This window comes from Dama dama, chromosome 30, assembly GCF_033118175.1.
Source record: "Dama dama isolate Ldn47 chromosome 30, ASM3311817v1, whole genome shotgun sequence".
NCBI lineage: Eukaryota > Metazoa > Chordata > Mammalia > Artiodactyla > Cervidae > Dama > Dama dama.
Window position 1 is genome coordinate 50,182,901 of NC_083710.1, and position 14,410 is coordinate 50,197,310.

At 35.6% G+C, this 14,410-nt stretch overlaps 1 protein-coding gene across 3 annotated transcripts in view; it reads left to right on the top strand.

The window, feature by feature from the left end:
- Positions 1–14,410, top strand: part of PIBF1 (progesterone immunomodulatory binding factor 1) — a 222,750-nt gene that overhangs the window by 129,510 nt on the left and 78,830 nt on the right. For all 3 annotated transcript variants that reach the window (XR_009691357.1, XM_061133609.1, XM_061133610.1), the window contains one exon: positions 9,123–9,213. Coding sequence is in view for 2 of the 3 variants with exons in the window: in XM_061133609.1 (XP_060989592.1) it covers positions 9,123–9,213 (91 nt within the window). In the remaining variant the exon portion in view is untranslated. The remainder of the gene's footprint in view (positions 1–9,122; positions 9,214–14,410) is intronic.

The following is a 14,410-nucleotide window of genomic DNA, read 5'->3' on the forward strand; positions in this document are numbered from 1 at the left end:
TATAGATATTCCTAGTCTATTCTGCTGGGAGAGACAAACATGTCAACAGATAATTAAAGTGCTATTAGCAAAAGAGAGGCAGATCTTGATAAGTACAGAAGAGATGTGAGTTAATTCCTTATTGGAGGTGAGGAATCCCTAAGAGGGGAGATAACATTTGAATGAGTCTTGAAGGACAGATAGAAATTCATTGCATACCATGTGTTACAGACTTTGACCTTTAATTTCTACTTCTTTTTTCCCCTCTTATTTGCCATCTTCCTATGTTGTCCTTGACTCCAAGAGAATATTGCAAATTAACACTTCACCATTGGCTGAGATGTTTGCTATAGTACATTATTTCTATTCAAAAGTCAGAAATGATAGTGGCATTCTTATAAAATCTTCAGCTGAAGTTGAGGTTGACTCTATCTGGGGTACCTTTTCTTATGAAGACTATATTAATGTTGGTATCCCAATTTAAGGAAAACTTTTTTTCATTTCTGTCATTGCCTTTTTTAAATTTCCAAGGTCAGTGTCTGATAACTGCAGTAGTTTCCAAATTTATTCTCAGTTTCTTTGTGGCATCTGAGTAACCTCTATAAAATATAGATTTAACCATACCATATACCTGCTTTAATGCCCCTATAAACATAAATCAGCCTAAGGTCAAATTCCTTAGCATGTCTTTTTATGATTAGACTCATTTATCTTTGTACTTTTTCATGCCTTGCCATTCTTATCACCTTATTTTGAAAGTTCTATACTCTTTTTTATCTCTATAACTTTGCAGATGTCCCTGTGTTTAAATAAATTAGTAATAAAAGAAAACTTCCTCAATCTGATGAGATACCTGTAAAAAATATACAGCTAATATAACTAATGATGAAATATCAATTGCTTTCCCTTTAAGGGAGAGAACCAGGCAAGGACTTCTAGAAAGATTGCCTTTCTAAAACCAGGCAAAAAGTTTTCATAATTTCTATCAAACATTGTATTTGAGCTCCTAGCCAGTGTACTAATGCAGGATAGGAAAAATTTTACGAAGACCAGAAAAGAAGAGAAAGACTATATTTTCAGATTACAAAGCGATCCCTGACACTGATAAGTAAATTTAACAGGCTATGATAATTACACGAAAATATACGAGAAGCAAACAATTGGAAAAAGAAATTTAAAAAGCAATTTCCTTTACAATAGTATCAAAAAACACAAAATATATAGGAATAAGTTTAACAGTACTAAATACAAATCATTGCTAGGAAAAATTAAAGAAGACTCACTAAAATATCCAAAGATAAAATCATGAATTCTATTAGTTCAGTGTTGTTCCAATCACAGTTCCTTTTTTAACATTTTAGTATTCCATTTATGTGAAAATTCAAAGTCTACTTTTAATAATAGCAGGACACACCTACCAGAATGCCTGAAATTAGCAAGACTGGCTGTTCTCAATGTTTGTGAGGAAGACTCTCTTATAAAACCAAACAGCCTGTCCAGTTACCAGCAATTTCATTCCTAGTTACTTTCCCAAAGACAAAGAGCATATGCACACTGGAACAACCAAAATAATGTGAGCGGATCGGGGGGAGGAACACAATTGGTAGACCTACACAGACTGACTTTAAGACTTAATATAAAGCTATAGTGTCAAACTAGTACACTACTGGTGTAAAGAAAGACAGATACAGCAACAAAATAAAATAGAGAACTAAGAAATAGACCCACACCTGTCTGATTATTTGATTTTTAATAAAGACAGCAAACCATTCAACTGGAGAAAGGAAAGTTCCATACGTGGTGCTAAAAAAATTGGACATATTTTTGAAAGTGAGCCTCAACCTTATTTCATACCATACACTAATACTAACTTAAGATGAAACTTGCAAGTAATAAGTAAAACTGTAGATCTCTAGTGGAAAACATGATTGTTTTTGCAACTTGATGCAGCTCAAAATTTCCTAGATAGGTTCCTGAAAGGAACTATAATAAAATAAAGCTTTACTAAGTTGATTTCATCAATATTAAAAACCTCTGCTCTTTTAGAAGACATTTTTAAAAAATGAACTAAGTTGCAGAGTAGGAGAAGTAATCACAGTCTTATGTCTGACAAAGCAATGGTATCCATATTAAGAAAATGACTCAGAGAAAATAGTCACAAAAGTCATGACATAAGATTATCCAGATGGGCCTATCTCAAGGGTCCTTGTAAGAAGGTTATGTGATGATGAAAACAGAAGTTGGAGAGAGGATTTGAAGATGCATAGAAAATGTTAAGAAAGTCATAAGAAAAAAATATATTTACAGTACTTCCCTGTATCTATTAATACTGTGGGTTTACATCGTCCTCCCATGCGGCACTAACAGTCAAGAACCTACCTGCCAGTGCAGTGAGACATGAGAGGCGCAGGTTCGATCCCTGTGTCGGGCAGATCCCCTGGAAAAGGGAATGGTGACCCACTCCAGTATTCTTGCCTGGAGAATTCCATGAACAGAGGAGCCTGGCAGGCTACAGTTCGGGGGTCGCAAAGAGTTGGAAACAGCTGAAGTGACTTAGCATGCATGCATCTACATCAATATTGTTTTAAATGATACAAACCACTGTAGATGTTATATGTATTGCTAACACTAGATATCCAAAATGAAACGATAGATGGACCTAGAGATTATCATACTAACTGAAGTCAGAAAGAGAAAGACGAATATCATAATAATATCATTTATCTAATCTAAAATATGGTACAAATGAACTTAGTTACAGAACAGAAATAAACTCACCGACATAGCAAATAAACTTATGGTTACCAACGGGGAAGAAGGAGGTAGGAGAAGAATTAATTAGAGGAGTTTGGGATTAGGAAATACAAACTACTATATGAAAAGTAGATAAACAAAATAGATAAACCTACTTTCTAACACAGGGAACTGTATTTAGTACCTTGCAAGAATATGAAAAGGAATATATATATTCACTTTGCTATACATCAGAAGCACAGCATTGTAAATCAACTATATGTCATTAAAAATTAATATTATAAAAAGTGAAAAGATAATGTGAAAAAAAATTCACATTTATTTACAGGTATGAAAATTCATGCATGGATAAAAAAGAAGCAGCAATATCACTTTATCACAGCCCAGTGTAACTGATATGATTGTTTCAGGGTAGCCTAGCCTATACACTAATGAATGAATCACTATAAAATTTTTGTGACATACAGTATTATAGTCATATTTACATTACAGTATTGGAAACATTGTTACACCTTTTAAAAAGCTACTTACCTGTGATGATACACTAATATGCAGTTTCTTCAGTTATGAGAGAGAGACATACAGTACAGTAATTGTTTGACAGTAAGGTTATAAAACAGTAAGAAAACTAACATATTATTAATTTTGTTAAATATTACCTATGCCTGTATAAGGATAGACTAGCATCTACATATACTTGATGCATTCATGACTTACCTTATTCTTAGCTTTTTTTGATATTTTAAGGCTACATGGTTCACCTGCAAGTTTTTTCAAATTGTTTCAAATCTCCAAAAAATTTTTCCAATGTATTTATTGAAAAATATTCATGTATGAGTGTGACCCAAGCAGTTCAAACCCTTGTTATTCAAGAGTCAACTGTATATATATTTCTCCAAATGCATTGAATGGTAGACTTAAGATTTGTACCTTTCACCATGTGTCAATTTTATTTTTAAAAAAGAACTGTAAATAATATTGAACTATAGTTGATAATTTACACATTGAACTATTTGGAGTGAAGGCTCAGGACTGCAGCTTCTTTTGAAATTCATCAACAAATAAGATAGATTCACGAATGGTAGCTCAGACGGTTAAGAATCGGCCTGCAATGCAGGAGACCTAGGTTTGATCCCTGGGTTGGGAAGATCCTCTGGAGAAGGGGATGGCAACCCACTCCAGTATCCTTGCCTGGAGAATTTCGTGGACAGAGGAGCCTGGCAGGCTACAGTCCATGGGGTTGCAAAGAGTCAGACACAACTAAGCGACTAGTACAACAACAACAACAACATGGATGAATACAGTGATGGACAGTTGTGTGAGAAATAAATATAGTGCAATGTATAATTTAGATTACAGATGTTGGATATGTGTACATTTCTTTCAGGTTTTTCATATATGTAAAATATTTAGAAAATATATAGAAATTAATTTTTTTTTCTATGACATTGTATAAACCATATCTTTGTTAAACTAGATTTATTTGTACTTGGAAGACCAGTAAATTAGGTTCTTTTCTATCCATTTACACTGGAAATTAGAATATTCCTATCCTTGTTTAATGAATAGTTAACTGAAAAGTGAAATTTGTGAGATGTAAGGGCAAAACGGAGAAGGCGATGGCACCCCACTCCGGTGTTCTTGCCTGGAAAACCCCATGGACGGAGGAGCCTGGTGGGACGCAGTCCATGGAGTCACTACAAGTCGGACACGACTGAGTGACTTCACTTTCACTTTTCACTTTCATTCATTGGAGAAGGAAATGGCAGCCCACTCCAGTACTCTTGCCTGGAGAATCCCAGGGAGAGAGGAGCCTGATCGGCTGGGTCACACAGAGTCGGACACGACTGAAGCGACTTAGCAGCAGCAGCAAGGGCAAAACATTCTTTTTTAGTACCATAGTGTATACAGTACTCAAAGGATTATCGTCTAATTCTTCTCATTTCAGCTGACACAAAGATGCTTAGACTTTATTTATTAAGGTGTAACCATGACAAGAAAAAGTCTCAACAACCCAGGTAACCACGATGGTGTGGACACAAATTTCAAGCCAGACATCCTAGAGTGTGAAGTCAAGTGGGCTTTAGGAAGCATCACTACAAACAGCTATTGGAGGTGATGGAATTCCATCTGAGCTGATTCAAATCCTAAAAGATATTGCTTTTAAAGTGCTGCACTCATTATGCCAGGAAATTTGGAAAACTCAGCACTGGCCACAGGATTGGAAAAGGTCAGTTTTCGTTCCAATCCCAAAGAAAGGCAATGCCAAAGAATGTTCAAACTACTGTGCAGTGGTGCTCATTTCACATGCTAGCAAGGTAATGCTCAAAATCCTTCAAGCTAGGCTCCAGTAGTACATGAACCAAGAACTTCCAGATGTACAAGCTGGATTTAGAAAGGCAGAGGAACCATAGATCAAATTGCCAGCATACTCTAGATCATAGAAAAAGCAGGAGAATTCCAGAAAAACATTTACTTCTGCTTCATGGACTACACTAAAGCCTTTGACTGTGGATCACAACTAAATGTGGAAAAAAAGAGATGGGAATCACCACCTGAGAAACCTGTATGCAGGTCAAGAAACAATACTTAGAACCAGACATGGAACAATGGACTGGTTCAAAATTGAGAAAGGAGTATGTCAAGGCTGTATATCTTCAGCCTGCTTATTTAACTTATATGCAGAATGTACATCATGCAAAATGCTGGGCTGGATGAAACACAAGCTGGAATCAAGATTGCCAGGAGAAATAACAACCTCAGATACGCAGATCATACCACCCTCATGGCAGAAAGTGAAGAAGAACTAAAGAGCCTCCTTAATCAAGGTACAAGAGGAGAGTGAAAAAGCTGGCTTAAAATTCAACATTCAAAAAAGTAAGATCGTGGCATACGTTCCCATCACTGCATGGCAAATAGTTGTGGAAAAAAAATGGAAACAGTGACAGTTTATTTTCTTTGGCTCCAAAATCACTGCAGATGGTGACTGCAGCTCTGAAACTAAGAGATGTGTGATCCTTGGAAGAAAAGCTGTGACAAACCTCGTTGTTGTTGTTGTTCAGTTGCCAAGTCATGTCCACCTCTTTCTGCCCCCATGGACTGCAGCATGCCAGGTTTCACTCTCCCTCCCATCTCCCAAGGTTTGCCCAAGTTTGTGTCCGTTGAATTGGTGATGCCATCCAACCATCTCATCCTCTGTCGCCCTCTTCTTCTGCCTTCAGTCTTTCCCAGCGTCAGGGTCTTTTCCAGTGAGTTAGCTGTTCACATCAGGTGGCCAACGATTGGAGCTTCAGACAGTGTATTAAAAAGCAGAAACATCACTTTGCTGACAAAAGTCCATATAGTCATATGTATGGTTTTTCCAGTAGTCGTGTTTGGATGTTAAAGTTGAACCATAAAGAAGGCTGAGCACTGAAAAATTGAAGCTTTTGAACTGTGGTTCTAGAGAAGACTCTTGAGAGTCCCTTGGACAGCAAAGAGATCAAACCAGTCAGTCCTAAAGGAAATCAGCCCTGAATATTCATTGGAAGGACTAATGTTGAAGCTGAAAGTCCAATACTTTGGCCACCTGACGCGAAGAGCTGACTCACTGGAAAAAACTGATGCTGGGAAAGATTGAGGCCAGGAGGAGAAGGGGACAACAGAGGATGACATGGTTGGATGGCATCATCGACTCAGTGCACATGAGTTTGAGCAAACTCCAGGAGGTAGTGAAGGACCAAGAAGCCTGGTGTGCTTCAGTCCATGGGGTCACAGAGTCAGACATGACTGAGTGACTGTACAGTAACAAACCATGGCAAATTGCAGTATCCTGTTTACACTTGAATTGCTTTTTGTAATTAAGTGTAATATTACGTTGGAGAAGGAAATGGCAACCCACTCCAGTATTCTTGCCTGGAGAATCCCATGGACAGAGGAGCCTGGTGGGCCATGGTCCATAGGGTCGCAGAGAGTCAGACACAACTGAAGCGACTGAGCCCGCACATAATATTAAGTATTTGAGGAGTTTTGTTTTCAAAGATCTCATCAAGTTGTTAAAAGTACAGGTATTTTCCAGAAAGTAAGTACATTTTTTTGTAAATATCAGATTTCTAATTGTCAATTGAGGGACCTCTTCTCCATCCTCCTTCTACTTATGACCTCTGCTCAGCATTTGTCACATTTTTCAAAACTCTTCTCTTGCTTCTTAAATCATCACTTTTGATTGTTCTCCATCGTTTTTATTATCTCTTCTTCTATCTAAATGTTTCTAGTTCCCGGGGATTTTTTCCCCTCATCCTCTTTAACTCTTACCTATTTTCTGGATAATCTTATCCCTTTCCATGATTTCAGTTAGTGTCTGTAGGCTAGTCACTCCACAGGTCTGTATGGAATTCTATTTTTCATTCCTTCCCTAAATCCAGTTAATAATAGTAACTGTAACTTGTGAAGAGTTCTCTTTTCTGATTACTGGAATTTTTTTCCTATATAAAATCAGAGTTAACAACAAAAATCTATTGGTCATGTTACTTACCTATTTTAATCACTTTTAACTTCTTGTTATCTTGTCTATAGAATAAAATCCAGACTCTTTTATCTAGCAAACAATACTACTACCATTGTTCTTCAGACTAACTAGCCACTTTCCTCACAATTATTAATACTAAAACTTCTCAGCTCTGTGCCTTTACGCGTTATGTCCGTTGAATTGGTGATGCCATCCAACCATCTCATCCTCTGTCGCCCTCTTCTTCTGCCTTCAGTCTTTCCCAGCGTCAGGGTCTTTTCCAGTGAGTTAGCTGTTCACATCAGGTGGCCAACGATTGGAGCTTCAGACAGTGTATTAAAAAGCAGAAACATCACTTTGCTGACAAAAGTCCATATAGTCATATGTATGGTTTTTCCAGTAGTCGTGTTTGGATGTTAAAGTTGAACCATAAACTTCTCTGTAAATGTCATTCTCCCCACACCTTCTTTATGCCTCTAGCATGGGAAAAATGGTAGTACTCGGATATTAGTTGTGCTTCTAAGACACATTCATATGTCTTTAGTACCATTTACCATGTTGTATAGTACATTGTTTCTTTACTTAAATCATCACTAGCATAATTATACTGTGAGTCACTAATCAAGTAAGTATTAAACTCGAATTTAAGTTGTCCGTCAGTATCTGATGAGATTTTGAGATGTTAGCTAAATTTACTCCTCTCTCTTCTGAACTTTGAACTGTCTAAGACAAACAAGAGTCAGACGGGTATCTAATGCCAGCTCTATCTCTGATAGAGATGAAGTGAAGTCAACTTGGACCTGAGCAGTGATGGCTGATAACACGACTGGCCATGGCACCAAACATCTCTCGCCTCCACACGTCCTCATAATTAACAATCTGACCTCTGAAAACTGATCTTGGTTCAGTGTGAAAAATAGAATCAAAATTGAAGAAAAACGCTTACAAATATTCCTAAAATGTTTACTGTACCACAGCAGGATCAAACAACAAGAAAGGGCCTATTATAGTCATAGGCCTGCAAGCAGCTTCCTCACTAATGTAAAATCTGTGGCTTTGTTTGAAACTTGAAACACTTCTGAAAGTAGGTTTCTCTTTTTGACATTGAAATAATGGTTATCAATGAATAATGTCATAAAAATTGTTATATGTCATTGACTGCTTTAAATTGAGCTATAAATCTTTAGCTTTTATGGCCTTTGATTAAATGTTTTTTCATCTCAACTTCCAGTAAAATTGTCATTGCATTTAAACTTTTTACCCATAAAATGTTAACCTGTTGGTTAAAATTTCTTTTGGGGAGTGTGTGACAATAATAAAATTTAGAAGTAAATGTTGTTGCTAAATTTTTTGTAATTAAAAAAAATCATCAATAGGTTCTTAGACTGTATTTTTTCTTTACAGAGTAGCCTACTGAAATGTATAATTTCATTATTGCAAGTTAGGATAACTTGATAACAAATTAGATAACTTTATCTTCTGATAAAATAATGAACATCTTTCCTAATTAAAAATAGTCATTTCTTTTATCAGGAAGAAAGGTGATGAAATTGAGGTTATCTTTACTTATTTCATAATTAAGTAACAAATATTTCATGCAAAAAGCCTTTGAATCTCAGAATAAACAGTCTGTATTATTAAGTTTTATAACAAGACAACTAACTGAATGTGTCATATGATGCAGTCCCTTACACTTTGAAGCAATAGATGGGACAACTCCAAGCAAGCATACACTGTATGAAATACGCTGCTACTTGCAAATGGCCTGTTTGAGATTATGCATGATCCCTTTCAAGTGTTCTTATGTTCACTAATTCATTATTATGAACTCTTTTATTTTCACTTCTGCCATGCTTCTTAAGAAGAAAGAATTTCACAGTGTACACTTATTATTATTTTCCAGTTGAAGATGAAGTTGAAGCTGAAAGGGTTCTTTTTTCCTATGGCTATGGTGCTAATGTTCCCACAACAGCCAAAAGACGACTAAAGCAAAGGTAAGATCAATATATATTTGTTTACTTATCTAGTCAAGCTAGATGTAATTACATTCTGCTTTTTGATAATGTACTAAGTGGAGTGACAAAGTTACTGTATTTCTTCTTATGCATAAATATTACATTGCTCATGAAACATAGCATAGTAAATAATAATCATGCCTTTCATGTATTTTTAAGTAGACTGTAAGTGTACATTAGAATTTTCCTCGAATTGGATTCAATGATAATGGCAGCATTTAAATTTTTTCAGGTTAAAATTAGCAAATGCGTTTCCTTTGTTCCCTTGTTTCATATTCGCCTGCGTACATTCCTTGACTTATACTTGAAAGAGAGAGAGAGAAAGACTGAGAGGGAGATAGAGAGCTAGCATACATGCGCTACTCACTCAGTCGAGTCTGACTCTCTGCAACCCCATGGACTATAGCCCACCAGGCTCCTCTGTCCATGGGATTTTCCAGGCAAGAATACTGGAGTGAGTTGCCGTTTCCTCCTCCAGGGGATCTTCCCGACCCCGGGATCAAAACCATGGCTCTATGACTCCTACCTTGTAGGAGGATTCTTTTACTGCTGAGTCATCAGGAAAGCCCAGCAGATACATTGTGACTGAAAATATAAAAGACTTTATGAAGACCAAGAAAATTTTTAGAAGATCCACTAGTTATTTTGTGAAATACTATTTATTTAAAGTATACCAAGAGAAAATTTTACCTATATTAATTGCTTTTCTAGTTGACCTAACTCCTTTCTCCCACCTAAACTCATCCTGCTTTGCAAAAAGAGTCCCATTTGCTACCATAACAAATCTAAATGTTTCTGTCAGACTTCTGAGCCCTTCCATGTAGCTCTACTTCTCCAGCCTTATTTGTCTCTCTACCCAAAATGATGGTAGTATATCTCCCTGCCTATAAACATCTATTTTCCATGTAACCACATAACAAGCATTTGTCTTTATCTCGCTAGCTCTCATTCCTATATTGCTTCCCCAGCCAGATGGAAAGATCCTCAAGGTCAGCAAGTACACCTTATTCTTGTTTATTCTCCATTGTCTCTAACCAGCATGGTATGAGATAGCTAACAGCATTGTCTCTTCATCTGAGTATTTGAGGATTCAAAGCTGCTTGTTTATCTGTTTTTATATGAATTGATTTAAACATTTAGAGACATTACATATTAAGTAAGAAAAGGAATTAATCTTAACTCTAATTCTTCTATAGAAGCTTTGGCTCAGAAGATAACATGTCTTTATGGCTATCAAAAGTGATGTAAGATACAGGTCATTTTATGAGAGGTAACAAAAAGATGCTTAGAACTTGTGTTTCCTACTAGTTACACTAAATAGATCAAGGATAGTTGACTACTAGATAAAAAATTGTAGCTGGACTGGTTAATTCTGTTTAGTGAAGATGCAAGTATTTCTAAATTATGTATTATTTGAAAAATTGGGTGTAATCCCATTCCATTCACATTCTTCCCCGAGTCCCTCCAAGTTCACTAAGGGTGACCTAGGATAATTTGTCATTTTCAGAGTATCTCTGTATTTGAGGATTATATTGCCAGGGGAAAAATAGAAAAGTAATTTTATGGGCAAGCAACTTTTTTTTTATCAGTGGCAAATGATTGGTAAAATGCTAAAAATTGAAATTTGAAGGAAAAAGTCCATAATCATCTTTATTTTAGAATCCAGTTCCTTCACATGCATCTTGTTCACAAGGAAGAAAAAATTTTCTCTTGTAAGGTTTCTTTCGGTAGCCCCAAATGCTGAGTTATTCTAAAATTGAAAACAATTATTACTATTACCTTAATATTTTTTTTTGGAATTTCCAAAACAGATGTTGATTTCTTACTATTTAGACTGGAAATATAAGGAACCATAACTGATTCATATTCTGCATAATCTTAACTGTCTGTCCAAATATTTCTAAAGATTTTATCACTGAGCTATCTATGTGCCTTGAACAAGTGCCTAATGGGCATGCTATTAATACCTCCTACCAGCTGGTGCCAGGCATTCTTCTCATGATGAACCAGAGGGTTATTTTGAGGAAGTGCTTCTCAGGTCATCTAAATGGAGTGAAGGGAAAGTAAGTCTGGAGAGCCAAAGAGGACATTTATGCATTCCTTTTCCCATTCATTCAACAACTTTTATTGAGTACCTACTGTACGCACAAAGTTGACCCGTGGCAAAGAAAATCCCTTTTGAGGATCTGATGCATTTCTGAAGTTCGCAAAGTCCTTATTTGATTTCCTAATGGATATTTGTAAAGAAGTAAATGGCTTTGTGCTTTAGGTTTAATTTATTTAAGATTGTTGTATGGCAGAAACCAATACAGCATTGTAAAGAAGTTATCCTCCAGTCCAAAAAAAAAAAAGATGAAAGCAATATAATCTTCTAGAAAATTTATATTTAATTCATCACACTTGAAATTAAACAATGGAAGCTTAAGGTGACTTATAAAATAACAGAATGGCCAATGAAATATTTGCATAACAAAATTTCCATTATACATCAGCCCATAACAAAGTGTATTGAAATTTCAAAGGAGCTTGTTTCACATCTGCTATACAATATACCCCATTCATACAGTGTTTGATTTGAAATCTCATATATTCAACAACCAATTCCCTGGTTGGCTTAGTGGTAAAGAATCCGTCTAACAAAGCAGGAGATGCAAGTTCGATCCCTGGATAGGGAAGATCCTCTGGAGAAGGAAGTGGCAGCCCTCTCCAGTGTTCTTGCCTGGGAAATCCCATGAACAGAGGAGCCTGGCAAGCCACATTCCAATGGGTTGCAAGAGAGTCAGACACAACTTGGGGACTTAACAACAATATTCAACAACCAATTTAGGTATTTCAGGGTAGCACTCAATTGGAGGGGGTTTCTGATTATAAAAATAATACATGTTTATTTTAGAATATTAGTAAAATTACCAGTAATCCTGCTATCCAAAGATAACCATTCAAAAATGTATACAGATAGATATATTTTTCTGCATATTTATGGTGTTATTGTATGTAACTTAGAAGTTTAACTTTTTGTCTTCTAATTTTACCCTGAACATTTTCTTATATCATTGGATATTCTTCAAAAAGATAAATTTTAATGGTTATTCAAAACTTTAGTTTGTAGGCCTTCTGTTTTTGAGTGCCATATTGCTGTTAGTAAATTGACAAGTCACTGAAAATTTTCACTAGTTACCTATTGCCACTTAAGGCATATTATGAAATTAAAATGAGAAAATGGATGCAAAGTTCATCACAGTGAATGCCTGGCATCAAGTAGATGTTCAAGTGAAGTTTGTTATGTTAGTTAATGTTTCTTAAAATAAATTGATCAAACCATTGATTTTAGAGATAAAGCCAGTGTTCCAAAAATGCTGGTGAGGCATAATTTGAATTTTCATTTAAAATAATTTTGTCTTATTGTAATGAGACCCTCTTGAAGTAATTAGTAGAAACAGCCCCTGGACATGAAACTCGTTTAGAGATTCACATTCTTTGATATAAGTCAGTTTCTTAAAACATAGATCATAATGGCAGTTTCCCATAAAGAAGTGACAAAACTAACATTTCAAAATTAGTTTGAAAAATAAATTACAGAAATGTATCCTAAATGCATTATAATTGTTAAATAAGGTTGCTCCCAGTTTGAATTTTCAAGAGAGATATGAGCAATAACTAAATATTGTATTAAGCTTTCTGGGTCAAAGTCATGGAAAGTTAAAAGGGCTTAGACAATTAAAGCAGATTAAAATAAAATAAGCTCTTCTTGACTTGACTAAACTTGAAAATCTGAAGTAATGTTTTTGTTTCGGTCATGATTGTTTTGAAAATAGCAAACAAGATTTTCTGGTTACATGTTTTGGTTATGCTCTTTAGCTTGTAACACTAAATGGGCAACACCCAGGCACTAACGTGGTCCTAGTGTGTGCATCTCTATTTGTTTTGGCAGACCTGAATGTGGAGACTTTTCTGAGGGTTTTTAAACCTTTCAAATTGCAAGATTTACTGCATACTGTTGACCTTTGTTTTAGTTTCTGTCTAGTTTTATAAAGAGCTTTAAGTTGAAACTTTCACAGTAGACTAATCTTTATAATAAAGGAAAAAATAACACAGAGGGAGCTTTTCTTTTCTCTAGCAGACTTTTGAGCATAAAGTAATTTTGTTTTCCGCTCCTTTATTCTCACATATGTGAGTTCTCATTTTTGTCCTTAGAGAAGAGTTGTGCTTATTTCTTTTGGGTTGGTTTTAGGAATAGTCCTTTAAAAAGCTACTGCTAATCAACTTGAAAGTTTAACCCTACAGAAAAACTAGAAAAAGACATAAAACTATAGGTAATCAGAATATACCACTATTTATTTAGTCCCTGTAACTTCCAAGAAAGTGGACAGTGCAGGGAGCAACCTGATGCTTTCCGAAGCTGAAATCATTCTGGCCTGTGTGCCCTTTTTTTTAACCATTTCTTCGTGCCAGTTCATGTCTGAGACAGAACTTTGACCTTCTAAAACTGAAAAAAATCAAAAAGCCAAATGTTATTTCAGAGTATGTAACTAATTAGGAGATATCTGAGTATATTCAGTTAGTTATATAAGGTTTGGTAATACTAAGTGAAGTATCTAGTATTGAAGGACTCAAGATAGAGTGTCAGGCACCCATTGTGCTTTGATAACTCAGATATAAGTGAAGGTCGATCATGTTCACTTTGGCTGGGCTATGCTTCTTTGAAATTGTGTGTGATAATCAGAAGTACTGACATCCATTGACAAATCCAAAATGGTAACTTTTATTTGGAGTCAAGAGGTGCTGAGGAAAGCTAAGAGATAACCCATGAAGAATTAATTTTAACATATAACAGGTAAAAATTTGGTTTAAAATTTAAATACAGAACTCTACTCTGGTGGCATTAGTTTCTAGTTAATGTCAAATTTAATCTTGGTGCAGGTAAAAAGAATCACATGGCAATTATGTAATTACAAAGAAGAATTGAATGCTGTACCTACTGTAATATCCCAACAAAGAGCCTGTAAAAGCAATGCTTTCTTGAGGAGTTCAGTACTGAATAAATAAATAGCCTACCAACCAAACTTTAGCAGGAGTCATTTTCCCTGACTGTACCCCTGGTTACTCATTATAAAGAACTCACTATAAACACTTGTTTTCATTGTACATGCATTGTAGTTAAGGAGACATAAACTCA